Source organism: Ambystoma mexicanum, chromosome 2p (genome assembly GCF_040938575.1).
Source record: "Ambystoma mexicanum isolate Mex_15411 chromosome 2p, UKY_AmexF1_1, whole genome shotgun sequence".
NCBI classification, from domain to species: domain Eukaryota; kingdom Metazoa; phylum Chordata; class Amphibia; order Caudata; family Ambystomatidae; genus Ambystoma; species Ambystoma mexicanum.
In genome coordinates, this window is record NC_090923.1 from 1,163,122,016 (window position 1) to 1,163,141,243 (window position 19,228).

At 50.9% G+C, this 19,228-nt stretch overlaps 1 protein-coding gene across 1 annotated transcript; it reads left to right on the top strand.

Moving 5' to 3' along the window:
- The first annotated feature begins 2,100 nt into the window (after nucleotides 1-2,100).
- On the top strand, nucleotides 2,101-7,452 carry LOC138567862 (myb-related transcription factor, partner of profilin-like). Its single transcript, XM_069646354.1, has 3 exons — nucleotides 2,101-2,518; nucleotides 2,965-3,644; nucleotides 7,399-7,452. Exons 1-3 carry the CDS (start codon nucleotides 2,101-2,103, stop codon nucleotides 7,450-7,452), a joined length of 1,152 nt encoding a protein of 383 aa, XP_069502455.1.
- The last annotated feature ends 11,776 nt before the right edge of the window (nucleotides 7,453-19,228 follow it).

Genomic DNA, 19,228 nt, shown 5'->3' on the forward strand with positions numbered 1-19,228 from the left:
GAGAGAAAGTAGCAGCAAAAGCCTCAACTGACACACGCTTCATGGGTCTGATACCTGAGAAGATAGGTGGCACTGCTGGAGTCGGCTTGACCTGCAGGGAAGAGAGAGAGGTGGGAAGAAAGGAGAAAGTGAAGAGAGAGAGAGAGAGAGAGAGAGAGAGAGAGAGAGAAAGAAAGGAGAAAGTGAAGAGAGAGAGGTGGGAAGAAAGGAGAAAGTGAAGAGAGAGAGAGAGACAGAGAGACAGAGCGAGAGAATCGCAGAGGTTGCGAAAGAGTCCTAAAGAAGGGCAGGTAGCATCCAGGTGGATGTTCAGGTCTCAGAGGAGAAGAGTTGTTGAGAGGTAGAGGCAAGGAGCGAGGAGGAGAGGTCAGCCCACTCAGAGAGGAAGAGAATGACCAGGCCAGGCGGCCTGTAGATAGTGGCCACAGTGGGAGCGAGAGACCAGGCATTCAAAGGAGCAGTAGTGTTGCACTACAATGATAGAAGTAGGGATTCACTGCAGAAAAATCAAGGATGCACCCCTACCGGGATGGTTGGTTCTTGGTTTGGAGAGGATCTTGTAGCCATTGGGAAGGAGAGTGTCGAAACTCGTGACAGAGCTGGCCGTGAACCAAGTCTCAGTGAGACTGAGTACATCCAAATCAAACTTTTCAAGGAGATGGCAGATGTCAGAGGAGTGTTTGACAGCTGAACGAGAGTTGAGAGTAGTGATGTGGAGAAAGTTGCCACATTTGAAGAACTTCCGTGGAGGGATGCAGGCCAGAGGTACACGCTGCAAAAGTGTTGAAGGTGCATGAGGATGGGCAGAGGAGGAAGGAAGAGAAGGCAGGGTAGTCAGAAAGGGAGAAGAGGGTGCCAGATGGGTGGCAGAGGAGGGGGACAACAGGATGGAAAAGAAAACAGCAGGGGGTGTCGAAGAGGTGGCAGAGGAGCCAGAGGGGGGTAAAAAGGGATAGCAGGAGAGGAAAGGAAGTTGATAAGGTGCGGGAAGTGTCTATCAAAGAAGAGGAGATTGGCCTGAGGGCCCTGGACCAAGACGGTGCCATTTAAGTAGACATTAATGATGATCTTAGAGGAGTGGAAGGGGTCCAGGAGGGCCTCCGACCGGGTGCTACCATTAATGGGAGAAGAGGAAAAAAGGAGAGAGAGCTGAGACCATATGGGGAGCCAATAGGCCTGTAGAGGGAAGGAAAAAGAGTATGTCGGTAAGGGTCTGTCTGGAGGAAGCACTGGTACAGGTATCGGCGATAGGGAGGCCTGGGTTGGAGACCACAATGTCCTTTTTGAGGTTCTTCATGCCAGACTTAGTGAGAGGGATAGGATAGCCGATCAAAAAGTAGTTAGAAAAGATAGGTGAGACAGAGAGCACCATAGGGGGTTTGGAGGTAGGGGGGTAGGAAGAGGCGAGCACAGGCAGGGGAGGGGACAGGGGAGGTTGCGCAGGGGGGCAGACAGGAGGGACACAAAAGGGAGAGGAGCACAACAAAGAACAAGAACAGCAGACCTACAAATCAGATGCAGTACAGAACCATCAGAAAGAAAAGAGCACAACAGGGAACATAGAAGTAGAGAATGTAGATGTAGTACAGAACCAAGGCAAAGCACAAAACAGAACAGGGAACCTGGAAGTAAGAAAGCATATGCAATACAGGACCAAAAGCAAAACACAAAAGTCAGCAGTGAACCTAGAAGTGAAGAATGCAGGCAATTGCAATGTGATGCCACAAACCGTGGATAGCAACACAATATCAAGAACCGTAGTGAGTAAACACAAAGGGCCTGATCACGACTTTGGCGGTAAATGTGGCGGATTATCCGCCGGACCTAATTAGCGCTAACGCCAAGGCCCCCGGCGGATAATCCGCCAGATCACGAGTTATCGTGCACGCGCCCCGGTCCATGGCGTAAGCGCTAATAGCGCGAACCTTTAAATCCGGCGCACCGTGCGCTACCGTCATAGCGCGCTCATAGCGCGCGCTATGAGCGCGCGGGAAACGCGTCACCGCAGGAACGGGAAATAAAGCGGCGGCCATCTTGGAAATCACAATCCGTCAGATATCACAGCTTCTGGAAGCCATCCACGCGATCCAAGGCGAAAACATGTCTCAGGAGCGCACTAGGGGCAAGTCTGCGCTGGACAGGGTTAGGAAGCCCAAATTCAGTGATCAGGAGCTAGCAGTACTGGTGGAGGAGGCACAGATACACCACGAGGAGCTGCAGCAGCGAAAAACAAGTGACCAGCGCAGAGCCCAAATATGGCGAAACATCAGCCAAAGGGTCAGTGCTGTGGGGCGCGTGCCCCGTGATGGTGAGGATTGCTGCAAGCGCCTGAATGACCTGCGCGTCCGAGTCCGTGGTATCCTGTCACAGCACAGGAGTGCAAGCAGGGCCACTGGAGGAGGCCCACCCCCACCCGAACTCACACCTTGGGAAGAGAAAATGACAGCCCTGATCGACGTTGGAACCATCGAGGGCATTGGTGGAGCGGAGGCAGGGACTGGCATCGACCCAATGGCAGGTGAGTCCCATCCCCAAATACATACATCAGAAAGTACCACACATGGTGACCCTTCATGAATGAAAGCAAAGACATGTATCTGAGGTACTGCATACACCCATAAGTGAGGCATACATCCCTACAACGTTAGTGCTGCCTAGACGACCCCGTAAGTGCAGTGCATGAATGACAGGGGCAGGGGATAGACTTCCATAGGCATAGGACAGCTACCTAGAGTTGGAGTGTGCATGAACACACCCCCAAAACCCAGAGCACAGTGCACACCAACCACGCAATCCCATACAGTGTACCTCCATACACATTCACAACAAGCACCACATGGCGACTGAACAGAATGCAAGTTGAATGCGTCATTGTCACTGTCTCCGATCACACTTGTTTGCATGACCTGCATCACACAAATATATGTAGCATTGAACTCAAACCACAACCTATGTACCCCACAGGCACACGTCGATCCCAACGGGACGAGGATGATGGGGAGGAGGCCACACCAACACAGGGGCCACAGCACCGCGCCTCCACCAGCACCAGCACCCCACGAAGAGGCCGCACCGAAGGGAGACAACCCAGGACAACATCCACTTCACCCCAACATAGCCCTGCCAGACAGCAGCGGCAGCCACATGGCCGCAGGGAGGCGACCGCCCGCTCTCCCCAAGCCTCCATTCACAGCCCCAATGCTGAGGGAGAGAGGTCTGCATCTGAGCCCGACGTGGGAGCAACACCTCCACGTGGCCATCATGCCGTAGGACAACACTCTCCCGGAAGTAGTGAGGATGGAGGGATGATCACACCCCAGGGAAGCCCAACGCCAGGCACACAGCATGCAGGAAGTCGACATGTGCCTGTGCGTCGTGTCCGCACACCGCAGCCCGACGTGGACACACTAGCTTATGGGAGCCCAGAAGACCGGCACTCTGAGCCAGGCAGCCCAGTCCAGGCTGGCGCCATGTCGCCATGCAGCCCCCCTCCCCAACAGCACACAGGTCGTAGGCCACCACGTGACGCACCAGTGGAGCCCTTCGTCACTGGGGCGGCAGTGATGGGCCGACTAGACATCATTGAGGCCAAACAGGCCAGGGTTGAATCGATGGCGAAGGTGCAGAGCAGGCACATCAAGGCAGTCAGTCAATCAATAAGGCATGGGTGCAAGTACATTGCGCGGGACAATGCGCGTACACGCCGAGTTGTTGAACAATGTACCGCAGCCCTGACAGGCTTCGGCCAACGAGTGAGGGAGTTGACAGAGGCAGTCTCAGCACTTGCTGAACAGACACGGGAGTCAAACAACCTCATGCGACAGCACATGATGGCCACCGCTTCTGTCCCTTCCACATCGACCACACCAACGGAGGGTTCCCTAGAGCCATCTCATAGGCGCCGGTCCATGCGGCACCTAAGGGCACGCACACCGGAGGGGCCCGGAAAAGGGAAGCGCCCGCGTCCATCCTAGTGGTGCATGGCATCGTTGTTGTTGCCCTGATGAGACAATTGGGCCTATCTGCACAGTTGGGGGTAGTTCACTGGGGGGAGGGGGGTTAGTGTGCTGGGTGTTTACTGGGGGAGGGGGGTTAGTGTGCTGGGTGTTTACTGTGGGGAGGGGGGTTAGTGTGCTGGGTGTTTACTGGGGGAGGGGGGTTAGTGTGCTGGGTGTTCACTGGGGGGAGGGGGGTTTGTTGGATGTTTAATAAATCACGTTAGAAAAACTCACAATGCATGGACAGTAGTGATTGTTACTGATGCAATTCAATGTTGAAGTGATATATTTCCGATTTACCCATTACCCATTTCTAAAATCATCCATCATTCAATCCCTGTCTGGCCAACCTCCCCTCCCTCAGCCCAATCCTTTGTGCATGTGCAACACTTTCTGGCACTTCATCGCCCTCACTACCATCCTCAGGTGGATGCACATGAGCATCAGGGGGCAGTGGCACATTTCTGCAACAGCAGATGTTGTGCAGCATGGCACATGTCAGTACAATTTAGCCAACTTTTTCTTGTGCATAAATCATTGCCCCTCCCGTGCGGTCGAGGCACCGGAAGCGTGCCTTTGCCAGTCCAGATGCCCTGTCCACGCAGATCCGTGTACGGGCATGGCCAAGGTTGTATGCCCGCTCCGCCGCTGTGTGTGGGTGACGCACAGGGGTCATGGGCCACGTGTACTGGGGATATCCAGATTCACCTGCAGGGGAGAGAAAGCCGGTATGGGGACAAGGTAAGTCCAGTGGGTGTACAGAGCTCTGTCATCAGTGTCATTTAGCCATTTATATCATTTGCCCTAAAACATTGTGGAGTGTGCTGTCCTACGGGCACGAGTGAATCAATGGGGTACTCTCCAATTGGTACGCCTATGTATCTGTATGTAACAGTACTCATTGACTTCTCGCAGGATAAGGGGGCACTTCCATCTACTTCTACATGACAGAAGTGGCTGCCTCATGTGTCATTGCAAATACATTTGGCTACAGTTGCATTTGCTGGTTGTCACTGCTCTGTACTGTTCTCCATGCATTTCCCTGGCCATTTTGGGGACAGTGTTCGTGGGACGTACATTGTCATTACTCGGCCTGCTTATGTGTGGTGCGTTTGTGGTTGTGCCAGCTTATGGTTTGAAATGTCATTGTTGTCGGGTGGGCAGGGTGGGAATTCTGTACTGTGTCAGTGTTCGGAGCCATGGTGCTACGCACACAGGAGGCTTTATTGTGGTGGGTCTTCCATATGTCACTGTGCCGCCACATGTCTTACATCCTGCATGGGTGTTTTCTGCTGTGTTGGACATGTCCAAGGTTTATCGTGCAAGGTGCTTGAATGTGAATGCTGCAGTAATGCTTCTGCCTATTGGGAATAATGGATTCTGTGACAGGCACCATCTGTTGTGGATTGACATGCTTTATGGTATACATTTGTACTCACCCAGTAGCCATGTGATTTGCCATCAATGCCTTTTCATGTACGCCGGCAGGGTACTGTTGCGCAGGACCATTGAGTCGTGGGTGGATCCTGGGTAGCGGGCACAGCAGTGGCTGAAGCTTAGGTCAGAACCACATGTCATGTGCACGTTGAGGAAATGGTACTGTTTACGGTTTCTGTAGGCAGCCTCATATGCCTGGGTTGGTACGAGTGCCACATGTGTGCAGTCCAGGGCTGCTATTGCATTTAGGACTTGGGCAATGGCATAGAATGGACCCTTCAGCTGGTGCAGCTGTGCCTGTGTGGCTGGCAATGCAATGTGTTAGTTCACATGATTCAACAGTGCATCAAGCACCTGTACCAGCATGGCACAGAATGTGGACTGAGCCATTCCATGCATCATGGCAACGGTATGTTGGTAGCTGCCAGTCCCAAGAAAATGAAGCACAGACACGACCTTCGCTAGGGGAGGTACTGCCGTGCTGGTGGCTATGCGGCTGCCAATGTCACACTGGATTGTGTCCAGCAACTGGGTGATGTTCGCCCTGTCCAGCCGATATTCTGTCACCAACTGACCATCAGTCAGGGCCCAGGGTGTTGGCGTGACCCTGGGGATGGCTGGCTGCCTTGCTGGTGCTGCTCTCCTCCTCCTTATCCTCATCCCCACTGACCCCTGCACTCCCAGGGCCCTGGCCTGGTTAGTTGGCCTCTGTAGCTCCAGAAGCAGCAGCTAGAAGTCAACATCAAGGCTCCTGGCTCCAAATGGCAGCATGGTGTTGTGGAGGGTGTGTAGTGCATGAGTGGGTCCTTTGTAGGCCTGTGATTTGCAGTGGTTCCACCTGGGTCCTTATTGCTGTCTCCTCCCTGCTCCTGCTGGTGTAATGGTGTTGGGGAGGGTGTGTTGTGCATGGGTGGGTCCTTTGTAGGCCTGTGATTTGCAGTGGTTCCACCTGGGTCCTTATTGCTGTCTCCTCCCTGCTCCTGCTGGTGTAATGGTGTTGGGGAGGGTGTGTTGTGCATGGGTGGGTCCTTTGCAGGCCTGTGATTTGCAGTGGTTCCACCTGGGTCCTTATTGCTGTGGCCTGTGTTCTGTTACCTCCAGCTTTTTGCTGGAGGTATTTTCGGCGGATTGTCCGCCGCTTTTATGGCGCTAATAGCGCCAACGCCGGACTCGTGATTGCTGATGTTTTAGCGCGAATGGTTCCTGGCGCTGTTAGGGCCGGCGCTTGTACAGCCGGCTGTACTTGCGCCGGCTGTAATGGCGCCGGCGGTATTTGGACTCGTGATCCGACGGACCCTTAAAATCGGCGCTAATAACGTTCCCGCCGATTTTAAGGGTTACCGCCAAAGTCGTGATGAGGCCCAAAGTCAGTACAGTCAACAAGGCACAGAACACAAAAGGAACCTAGAAGAAGAATGCAGGCAATGCAAAGTAATGTCATAAAACAGTGGAGCACAAGACATTGTCAGAATAGTACACAATAGATCAAAGATGGAACGGCTGAGATGCGAGAGGAAGGAAGGGAAACACAGGAGGGGGGAAGGGAACAGGATACAGGGACCTACGATGCGAGGAAGCACACAGGGCTAGAGAAAGAAGGGAGCGTGCGCGCCCAAGTTGTGTGCACCAAGTTGTTGGCTAAGAAGGTGGGTGTTGCTTAGGCCAGGTGACCTAGATCCACTTGCACCTGCTCCCCATCTACAAAGGAAAAAGAGGCTGGAGGGCTGCTTACGTAGGGAAAAAGAGTGGCAACCAGGAAGGCACCAACAGTTAAAGTGATTGACAGGTGGGCTAGATCCACTTGCACCTGATCACCATCTGGCTCCCCAGAGGCATTCAGTCCCTAATAAAGTGAAAGGGCATTTTGAAGTAAACTCACAACCATCATTGTTAGAGATGTTCTTTTGTTTCTCAAAATGGAGACAATTTATGGTGAACCTTAATTCCTCCTTTGGAAATTTAGGCAATGAGACCAAGTCAAATGAAGAGACCCACTTCTGGAAAAGAGGGAGCTTAAATGAACAGCGATGCCCACTTGTATACCAATATGTTTCCTTGAAGCAGTGCACTGGGGATTGCCCCAGAACCCCATCGCAAGTCAAAACATGTATAACAAGAACTGGTACAATCTGCAAAAGTGTATTCTACCCGCATGAACCCTCACCACAGAACCAGTCTGAGAATCGCCGAAATCACAGAGAGCAGAGCGAGTGGTGGCACTGACGAATACATGACATCACACAGAAGCCGACTGTCAAGCAAGCAGTAAAGAGCCATCCTTCTGTAAAGCAGATCAGCTTGTCTAACACACTACTTCTGCACGATTTCAAAATGCCGGACCAGCCTTTCAATATGTAATAGGAAGGATAGCCCCTAATGTGGAAGGATATAGGGCTTCAAGCATTTGGCAACTGCTGGAAATGTTTAAATTGACAACAATATCAACAGTGTGAAACTAAACAGACACTGTAGACATCACTATAGGAGACCGTTTGGGACATAATGCAAGATTAATACATGCATATACTGCATTCTGCACTCTTTCTCTGAGTTGGTGAGTGATGCTAAATTCCGCACCTTTTTGCTGCCCCATGGAACATTCGAGATTCTACAAGGCCTGTTGCCTTTAGAGCCTTAATAAAAAAAAGTGCTACTGCCATGCCTTTTACTGCAACGGAACCTTAGGAGCCATGCTTTGCCATTTGCTTGCAAGACGCATTGCTGGGTTTCAAGGGGTCGGGTTGCATAGCTGTAGGCTTTTCATTCCAGCTATGTATCTCTATTGTGTGCCCCGATGTCACGTTCATTCTGTGCTGCAGCGCTCCTCCAGCAACACCAGAATGCCGCCCGCCTCCCACTGGCACACGTCACTCCCAAACTACACCTATGTGTCATGCAACAAAACTCCTCCTCAATATTAATAAATAATTGCTATACAAATGAAGCTGGTTTCATTACACTGTAATGCAAGTACTTCACAGGCGACATCTAATGTGAAAACACACCTGTTGCTGCCCAAGTAAATGGTGCGCACCGGAAAGAGTACTGGAGAGTACCAGATTGCAGGACCTGCAGCCCTTCATGCTACGCCCGCACTTCCTTTCAAGCACCCACGTTGAATACGGAACTTTCCCTTTAAAGGTTTAACTGCTTAAATAACAGTGGACTTTAATAACAGTGGACTTATACTGTTAGAACATTCAACTAACCTCCAAACTTTCTTTTACTTCCTCAGTGGATACTGATCACGCCCATTACCCAGCATCCTCTATAAAACACCAACGCCACGCGCGCGCCCCCCGGCAAGAGTACCAGACTGCAGATCTACAGGACTGGTTATGCTCTCGGCTCCTGCCGCCTTTGTCTTTCATTAAGATAAAGTAGACTACTTACTCTTTTTTTTCCTTTCTCGTAAAGCGCAGCCCGCTCCTCTGCTACTTCTGAATTCTGAGACTTGCACAGCTGAGTTTAGTGTCTTTATGTCCGCGTTTAAATTAGCGATGGGAATGCCGTTCCAGTTACTCCAGCCAAGGACGGCTAATCCTTCAATTATGCCCCTCCCAGAGCTAACCTCGGCGGGATGTGCTAAAACCAACTCAATAATCAATCATCCTGGAGCGGCTCCTGCCGTTCAGTTCGACGTAAAGTCCATGCCTACATCTGAGCTCAAAACGCAGAGGTCGGAGGTGTCTTTGTCGAAGTTCCGGCCCCTTCCTGGGCATGTATGTTAAATTAACAACATGGCACAAATCCTCTCAGATTTTGCGATGCAAAGTTGTGCTGGCACCGACATGGGTAGTGCATTAGCTGACACATTCTATACCCCGCCCCATTCTACCATCAACATAAACGAATGTCCACCACTGCAATTGTTCATCAGATTGATTCATCTTCTCTCCCGCCTCTATACTCACAAATAGTACAGTACGGAGCTTCCTCCAGCATGGTCCCTGTGGCTAATTAAGACTCCCACATACGTGAACCGATGCCTTCAAATAGCATTGCTGATTCTGGCATGGCTGAAAACAATCACGAAGATTCTTTATCTAGATCATCTGGTTCGCCAGCTCTATTTTCCACTGAGCAAGCCAATAAATCGGCCATAGAATCTGAGTCCTTCCTAGTTGACTCATTTACTAAGCCGGCTCCCCGCCCTTCCTTTGGTTTCCCCTCTGTAAATTCAACCAATTTAAATACGGCCTTTGTGGCTATAAACACCAGCATATTTACTTTGGCGAAATTATATGAAGGGTTAGACCTAAAAATATCCACTCAAACATCGGCGACACTGATTTTAACAAAAAAAACTAGATTAGTTGGTCTGGGACCTGTAGAGCCTCAGCATGAGGATTACGCCGCGCGCGCATGCCTCGCTGCAATCACATGCGGGAGCCAGGTATGCGCACTACCTTCCTTTATTATAACATGGCGGCAACTGCCGAACTCCCTTCTCTTCCCGTCCCTCCCCTTCCCCTGACGTCACGTCCTGGACGTCACTACGTTACGGCCACAACGGCGGCCGGCCCCCGCACAACGATGCGGGTGGGCTGACATCTCCCCCCTTTTTAACATGCGAGATGCTCCTATCTCCTTACCCCATTTCTTCTATGAGGCGGAGCGGCTTGATGCTCCTCTGAGGACGTCTCGCCCCGCACGGTGTCGCACAGTCTCTGACAGGGGTTGCACTGTCCCTTTCTGTCTCCGACTCCTCGGCGTCTCCATGGTAGGGTTCCTCCGACGGACCACCCTCGTCTCTGTCTTTGTCCCATTCCCACCGCTCTCCGTGGTGGGGCCTTACCCGCTTAAACTGTGAGCTATTTCGGGTTATGGACCTGCAGTCACTTCTTTGTGCTGTGACCATCGTTCCTTTCTTATGGGTGACGACGAGAGGGGTGGGTGCGAAGGTTGCTTCTTCTTTTCTGTTTTTGGGTTGTCTGACCCATACTTCGTCACATGAGGTTTTCTCGCGCCCTTCTCTTTCTGTCCATTGCTTCCTTCATTTGCGCTTTGTTCCTTTCGTCATTGACTCTTGCTTCTTGTTCCAGACTTGTCGCGCCCTCGGGTCTTGGGTCCTCGGGTAGCCTTGTGGTGATCGGCCTCCAAAATAGCAGGTCCGCCGGGCATATGCCTGTGGTGCTGTGTGGCGTTACTCCCTGAGCAGTTGATTGAGGGCCTGCTCGAAGGGTTTGTTTTGGATGTGGGCGATCTGTAGTGTTCTCTTGACGTTGGTCATGAATCTTTCGACCATCCCATTTGCCTGAGGCCATAGGGGTGTTATCCTTTGATGTTGGAATCCCATGTATCTTGCGAACTTTTGAAACTCGTGGCTTATGAAGATGGGACCGTTGTCTGACTTTATAATTTTGGGGATCCCGTACGCTGACAGCATCCGGTCGAGGGCGGGAATAACGCTCGATGTTGCACTGCTTTCCACGATCTGGGCGTCGGGGTATCTCGAATGTTCATCCATGAGTACCACGACGTGCGTGCCATCATTCAATGGTCCAAACAGGTCCACTGCTAGCTCCTCCCATACTTTAGTGGGAAGCAGTGACATTTGTAGCAGATTTGGGTGTGGCGGCGGAGCTACCTGTGCGCAGATGTGGCATCCCCCTACGATGGTTTCTACTAGGCTGTCGAGCTGTGGGAACCACACCTTCTGCCGGAGGAGTCGTTTCGTGGCCACTACCCCGCGATGTCCTTCATGGGCCAGGTGTATCGTCCTCTCCCGGAGTGTCCTTGGAATGACGACTTTGCACCCTTTTAGTAGTACCTTGTCCTCCACCACTGTCAATTCGTCACGGACTAGATGTAGCCCTTTAACCTCTTCCTTGACTTCGTCCGCTTCCGCCTTCGCTTGCTGCCTCATGAGGACCTTTTTGTCTGTTAGTAGGCAGTGTCTAACGATGCGTAGTGCAGGATCCGATTCCGACTGAGCTGCTATTTCTGCCCATCCTATGGGCAGCGGTTGTAGGTGGTGAATGACGTAGTTGATGTACGCGTCTGCGATGGAGGTTTGAGACACCGTGGATGTTGCGGGGTGACGGGAAAGATAGTCGGCTGGATTGTCCTCCTTCCCGGGCTGATGTTTTGCCGTGAATTGGTAGTCTTGCAGCCTCAGGCCCCATCGGGCTATCCTTGGTGGCATGGTGGCTTTAGGGTTTCCGTAGATGGTCAGGAGAGCCTGGTGATCCGTAACTATTGTGAATTTCTTGCCGAAGAGGAACAAATGAAAGTACTCACAGGCCCATACTACAGCCAAGCTCTCCTTTTCCGCCTGGGAGTATGCCTGTTCTGTGGTTGTTAGACTCCTGCTGGCGTATGCAACTATGTGGACATTTCGTGGTTCTTCCGGATCTTTTTGTGTCAGGATGGCACCAAGGCCTACCGGGCTGGCGTCTACAATTACCTCGGTGTCTCGTCTGGAATCAAAGTACGCCATGTCCTCTGCCTGTGAAATGGCGCTCCGAATGGCTTCAAACGCCTCTTGACACTCCTTCGACCAGACGAACGGTGTGTCCTTGCGCGTGAGCAGTCGAAGGGGGTTGCTGACTGTGGCATAGTCCTTCAGGTATCAGGAACAATAGCTCGCTAGGCCCAGGAACGAGCGCAGATCCGTTCTGTTCACGGGGGGGGGATGGCAGAGTTCAGAGCTTCTACTTTTTCTGGGTCTGGCCTCATGCCCTTCCCTGAGAAAATGTGACCGAAGAATCTCAGGGATCCCTCGGAGAATTCACACTTTGCCTTGTTTAGTGTGAGGCCGGCCTCTTCCATCGCCTGACACACTTTGTGGAGCGCCCTGTCGTGTTCTTCCTGCGTTTTGCCATATACCAGGACATCATCTGAATAATTCAGACAGTTTGGGATGTGCCGAATTACTTTGTGAATCTCTTCTTGGAAGATTTCAGCCGCTGAAGAAATGCCAAAACTGAGTCTTTTGTATTGAAATAACCAAGGTGGGTAACGAAAGTGGTGATATATCGGGATTCGGCTGCGATTTCGATCTGGTGATACCCTTTCGTCAGGTCCAGTTTTGAGAAAACTCTTGATCCGTGTAACAGATGGATCATATCTGTGATCCTGGGCGCCTGGTGTCTCTCTCTCTCGATGGCGGTGTTTGCTCTGCGCATGTCGACGCACAGACGGATGGACCCGTCCGGTGCCTTCTTGGGGACAGGGACGATGGGTGAGACCCAGGGGGTGGGCCCCGATACTGGTTCAATAACGTCCATCTTGATCAGTTTATCAAGTTCTTCTTCCACTTGTCTTTGAATGTTAAATGGAATCCCGCAGTAGTGTTGGGCTACTGGTTTGATGAGTGGGTTTATGTGTAGGTGTACTTTCCGGTGCTTCAGCTTTCCTAGGCCGTGGAATAGTTTAGGGAAGGTCTGTTCAATAATCTCCGGTTTGGCGAAGTACTTATGAGCCATCAGCTGATAGAGAATGTGTACCAGGCCCATTTCCACTGCGGTCCTGAAGCTTAGGATGCAGCCGCTGTCAGCTTCCGTTTTGAGGATGTGTAGCGGGATTCTCACGGAGTGGTCTTTGTGGGTGCACCACGCCGTGATTGTGCCTTTGCACAGTAGGGGAGTCATGGATCCATAAGGGTAAATGTCTATCTCGGCTTTCTTGATTTTGGGAGGTGGAGTCAGTGCTTCATAGGTTTGTTCGTTAATGATATTCACCGTGGCCCCGGTGTCTATGAGGAACTTCACTGGCGTGTTGTTTACGTTTAACGTGAGTATAGGGCTGTGCTGTGTGGCTGCCGTGTTGGTCTTGACGGCCCACACGTAGCCCTTCTTCCTCTGGTCATCTCCTGAGGACGGGGTGTCGCTGCTGGTGGGGGATCGCGTTTCTATGTATCAGACATAACGTCTTCTGTGGGAGCGCCGCGTGTCCTCCGACGAGCGTCTGTCATCCCGGGAGTACTGGCTGGATCTACTGCTGTCTTCTCTTTTCGTCGGCTTCCGGTCGCTCTCTCCTCTGGACCTGGGCGGGCTCTGTCGACTGTATCGGCGCCTCTCTTGTGTTCGGGGTCTGCCTTGTGCGTGCACTGGGGCGTTCTTGCACATGGCCCTGAAGTGGTCCATGCCGCCGCATGCCGCGCATTGTTGTTCCAGGGCTGGGCACTCCCCGGCGTGTGGATATTCGTATCCGCACTTGTAGCAGGTGGCCTCTGTGCGCCTCCCTCCCTGACTGGGGTTTGTGTGGAGTTTGTTGACAGATTCCGTGTGATCTCCTAGCTGTTGTATGTAGATTTTCCCCAGATTGTCCAGTTGCGAGTCTACGGTGGCCTCCATGCGAGCCAGTGCAAGGATTTCTTCAAGTGACCTTTGGTTCTGCAGGAGTTGTTTGCGAAAAGGTTGCGAGAGGCATCCCGCGATCACTTGCGATCTGAGAGCTTCTTCGTTTGAATATTTGTGGAATTCACAATGCTTTAGTTTTATGCGCAGGCGCATAACAAAATTGTCTATGGTTTCGCCCTTTTCTTGCCTGGTCGTGTGGAATACGTGACGTTCATAGTCGACGTTCGTGTGTGGGGCGAAGTATTCGGATAATTTGGCATGGAGTTCGCCATATGTGACTGTGTCGACGTTGAGTAGCTCTCCGGCTATGTCCCTCACCGCTGGCCCAACTGCCATGAACAGCGTGTTCTTCAACCTTGCGTCATCAGTTAGCCATATCGCTCCCGTGTAGAATTTGAAGTCTCTGAGCCATATGGTCCATCGGGGTCCTAGATTTGAAGTGTCTCTAATTTCGAAGGGGTTTGGCATGTGTATCACCTGTGCTGCTCCTCCTTCCATGTGAGTGGGCAGATTGTTGCCTTGATTTCCATCTACTCCTCCTGGCGAGGCTGCTGCGGTGCTTGCCCCTCCCGTGGATGAAGCGGGCGTGCTTGCAGAGTCCGACATCTTAAATATCTTTTTGCTGGCCGACGTGCCTCTGACGGTGAGCTTGTCCCCGTGCTCCTGTGTTGGGGCTGTGCCTGCCCGTGTGGTATGCCCCTCCCAGTGTCGCCTTGGGGCCTGTACCTTTCTGGGGGCGGGCGCTTGTACTGTTCGTCTGTGTTCCCCTTTTGGCTGGCAGTTCGTGTGGAGCCGTGAAGTGGGTGTGGAGCGGGTGCTTAGTATGCGCGCCCCTCCCTTCCCGCGTTCTCGTACTGCTCAGATGTCACACCGGGAGTTATGTAGAGGAGCGGGCGCTTGTGCCCCGCACCCCTCCCTTCCTTTGTTGTCTGGCGGCTTGTGGGCCGCGCCGTGATGCGTGTGCTGACCTGCAGTCTGGGGGGGGGCTCACGACGTGGTCCGGAGCGCTTCTCTCCCCGCTGCAGTCGGACGCCGGTGGCTCCCACCTGTCGAGCATTGTGGAGGTGCGCCGACGCGCTGAACCGCACGATTGTGGACCTCAACACGGCACTAGTGGGCCGTACACCTTCGTCGCCATTGTAGAGCCTCAGCATGAGGATTACGCCGCGCGCGCAGGCCTCGCTGCAATCACACGCGGGAGCCAGGTATGCGCACAACCTTCCTTTATTATAACATGGCGGCAACTGCCGAACTCCCTTCCTGTCTCTCCCCTTCCCCTGACGTCACGTCCTGGACGTCACTACGTTACGGCCACAACGGCGGCTGGCCCCCGCACAACGATGCGGGTGGGCTGACAGAACCTACCTTTAATGCTTGAATCCGTTTACAACAAGCTTGATATTGGGAACCTTGAGGTGACGCCATCCCGGAAACGGATGTGGCAACAGAGATTATCTCGTCCCCTGTGGAACTCTCTGCTGCCCAAAATTCCCCTGACCCTGTGGTTGTGGAGATTGCTTTTACAATACCTCCATCTCTCCTGCCTCCTGCTGAATTGGAACATAAATCTTCATACAACGATGTATTCTGTCTGGAAAGAACAAATGCCAAAAAAAAAAAAAAAAAGAAATAGAAAACGGACATCCATCCTGATTGAACAAGATGCGGTCACAAAAAATAAGAAAAACAATAAGAAAAAACTAAAAACATGTCCATGCCTTTGAAAACCCATTCGAAATCCAAAATAAAAGCATTTGTAGCGCATATTGAAAAAGCAAATGAAATGAAACAATCATCTATTGAGAACTCTCTTGAGAAACTTCCTGTGGCACTGGGAAATCAAGGGACATCATCTATGCCGCCTATCCCTGCTATGCAGAGTATGGTGTCACCTCAAGGTAAGCCAGTGCGGAATGTCTCATCCCTAAATGCACCTATTTCCAACCTGGCTTCTGAATTGTTGGAGGAGAATCATTCTGCAGATGGTGATCTTATAGATCTTTCGGTATATTCAGACCATTCGCCACCTATTACAGAAATTGTGCACAAGAGTTTACATCAGAAACAAACTCTAATATCCCTAAACAAACGTTCTGTGTGAACTTGAATGTAGATACAGCTATATTTAAAACCATTGAGCAAAAAAGAGCAGAGGCATCAGTAGTCTTAACAGACGAGTGCACTGCCGGTCCCATTAATGAAGCCGATACCCATTGTAATCACTCTAATGCAATGCCTAATTCAAATTAACCTCTAAAAAGCAAACCTCAAGATGCTAAACTGCTCATGACTCAGCCTACGCCTCTTGTAATCCCTACTTTTGGCGCCCAGAGCGATCATCTACAACCAGTACTTAAAACAAACCCATCATCTTTGTTAGAGAATCACTTCCTAACTGAAACAATGATTGATAGGCTATATGAAGATCCATATCCCAACAGAGAAACAGTATTAGCCATATTTCACTCTATCCCTTTTTTGCTACTGATACAATCGAGTGACATTGATTTGATTAGGTATCCAGTACCATCTGAACAAGATGACAATGTATTACTTGCCGTAAAAGCATTTCTGATGGTTGTATCTGCTTAGATTCACATGCTGTGCATAGTCCGACATCCAGTGGTCACTGCGGAGTATTGCATTTTGTTTTTCATAGTCGAAAAGGGGACGTCAACAAGGTGTGTCTGTAACACTATCCCTATAGTGACGTGCAGTGTACCCACAATTCCTCACGCGTTGAAGTCCCTCTGTTTGTATTTTTTCTGCCCTGAGGGAGCCTATTAGACGTGAGTGAGTACAGAAAAGAGAGAGAGATAAAAGATGTCTATGTTCCTTTCATCAGAGCATGGAGGAAGGGTGGGTGCATGTGAATCTAAGCAGATACAACCATCAGAAATGCTTTTACGGTAAGTAATGCATTGTCTTCTGATGTTTGTTAATCTGCTTAGAATCACATGCTGTGCATAGACTAGCGAGCAGTTGGAGGTGGGTTGTGAGAAGGAACAGTAGAAAAAAGGTGTCTTAATACTGCTTGTCCCACCTGGGAATCAGATCTAGAGTGGGCATCTAGACAGTAGTGTTTTGTAAAGGTGTGTACAGAACTCCGGGTTGCTGCTTTGCAAATGGACTCAAGAGGGACATTTGCTATGGAAGCCCCAGTGCCTCGAGTAGAATGTGCTCTACGCTTGAAGGGTAGTTCTCTCTTGGCAAGAGTGTAACAGAGAGTGATGCATTGGACAATCCATCTAGATATAGTGGATTTTGAAACTGCATCTCCTTCTCTCCCTGCTGCCACTGAGACAAAGAACTGATTAGTCTTTCTCAGAGGTCTAGTTCTTGCCATATAAAACAAGACGGCTCTGCGCACATCCAGTGTATGCAGGCTCCTTTCTCCCAAATTTGAAGGGTTTTGAAAGAACGTTGGTAGTTCTATTGACTGGTTGCCCTGGAATTTAGAAATGAATTTTGGTGCAAACCTAGGGTGTGTGCGTAGAACCACGTTATCCTTGTGAACTGTTACAAAGGGGTCTAGTATAGAGAGCGCTTGTAGTTCACTCACTCTCCTAATGGAGGTGATAGCTATTAAGAAAGCAGTTTTAAGAGTGAGGTTCTTAAGGGATACTTTGTGAATGGGTTCAAAGGGTGAGCCCATAAGCCTGGTAAGAACCACATTTAGGTCCCATCCGGGAGCTGGGTTAGCTTTAGGAGGGTGTATTCTCTTTGCTCTCTCCATGAAGGCTTTAATAACTGGGAGTTTCCACCATGACACTTTGAGTTGAGAAGTGGTGTATGCAGAAAGTGCAGCTAGATGAACTTTAATAGAATTTAAGACCAGACCTGAGTCTAATAAGTGAGTCAGGTAAAGAACAATCTGTGTGGGAGAACAGCCAATGGGGTTGATGCTCTTACCCTTACACCAGATGACAAATCTCTTCCACTTGCTAGAATAGCAGTAACGAGTGTTAGGTTTTTTAGCCTCCCTAAGAATGTCCATGCATCTTTGAGGGACCTGTAAATGGTCTGTGGGCATGGGTGTATCGTCTTGCCCCTGTCCTGTGACAGCATGTTGTACGCGCAGGGTAGTTTTACCGGTGGAGATAGAGACATCTCCATCAGGTGAGCGAACCATGGCTGCCGGGCCCACATAGGGGCCACTAGTATCATGGTGACTTGTTCCTGGTGCATCTTGTGCACTATCTTGTTGAGAAGGGGAGTCGGGGGGAAAAGCGTAAACAAATTTCCCTGACCATGTTATCCAGAGACCGTTCCCCTTGGATCGGTTCTGGGGGTACCTGGAGGCGTAATCTTGGCATTGGGAGTTCTCCAGAGTTGCGAACAGATCTATTTCTGGGAATCCCCATTGTGTGAAAACGTCGAAGACGATGTCTTCTTGTAGCCGCCATTCGTACTCTGCCGGCAGAGGGAAGTCTGCTAGCAGATTGAGTTCCCCTGGTACTTGTTGTGACAACAGGAACATGTGTTTGAGAGCCCACTTCCAGATGTTCTGGGACAGCTTGGACAGTCCTGGAGAGCCCCCTTGCTTGTTCAGGTAGTACATGGCTGTGGTGCTGTCTGTGAGGACCATCACTGTCTTCCCTTGCAGGTCTGCCTGGAAAGCCTTCAGTGCCTAGAAGACCGCTAGCAGTTCCAGCAAGTTTATGTGTTTGGACGCTACACTCGAAGTCCAAACTCCATGTGCAGTCTGATGGGATAGGTGAGCCCCCCATCCTGTAAGGAATGTGTCTGTGGTTAGAGTGGCTTCCACTGCGGGGGTGGCGAATGGTTTCCCTATTACCAGGTTTTCCTTTCGACCACTACCGTAGCGAGAGAACCAAGGCTTGCGAGACCACCACTAGATCGTCCCATTGTCCGCTGGCCTGACACCGCTGGCTGTTGAGCCACTCTTGCATTGGGGGCATGCGCAGGCGCGCAAGGTGCCAAATATATACATGACTCCATCATTCCTAGCAAACGCATTGCTTTGCGTACGGTCACCTCTCAACCAGCCACATATTGAGGGATCTGAAACAGCATATTTTGGACCCTCTCGTTGGAGGGGAAGACGAGGCCGTCCTTTGTTCGAATTAGAACCCCTAGGAATTGTTTGATCTGGCTGGAGTCTAGGCTGGACTTCTTCTCATTGATGGAGAAGCCCAGTTGGAACAAAAGGTCTACAGTCTTTTGGGTATTTGAGCAGCATGTCTCGTAAGAATCCCCTGTTATGAGCAATCGTCGAGGTAAGGGTATACTGGAATGGACAACCTGCGCAGGTGGGCCACTGCCACTGCCAGTACTTTCGTGAATATCCTTGGTGCTGACGCTATGCCGAAGGGTAGCACTCTGAACTGGTAGTGTTTGCCCTCTATCATGAACGTGAGGTATTTTCTGTGCACTGGCAACATTAAAATATGAAAGTATGCATCTTTCATGTCCAGTGTTGTCATGTAATCTCCCTGTGAAAGCAGGGGGATTACTTCCTGCAAG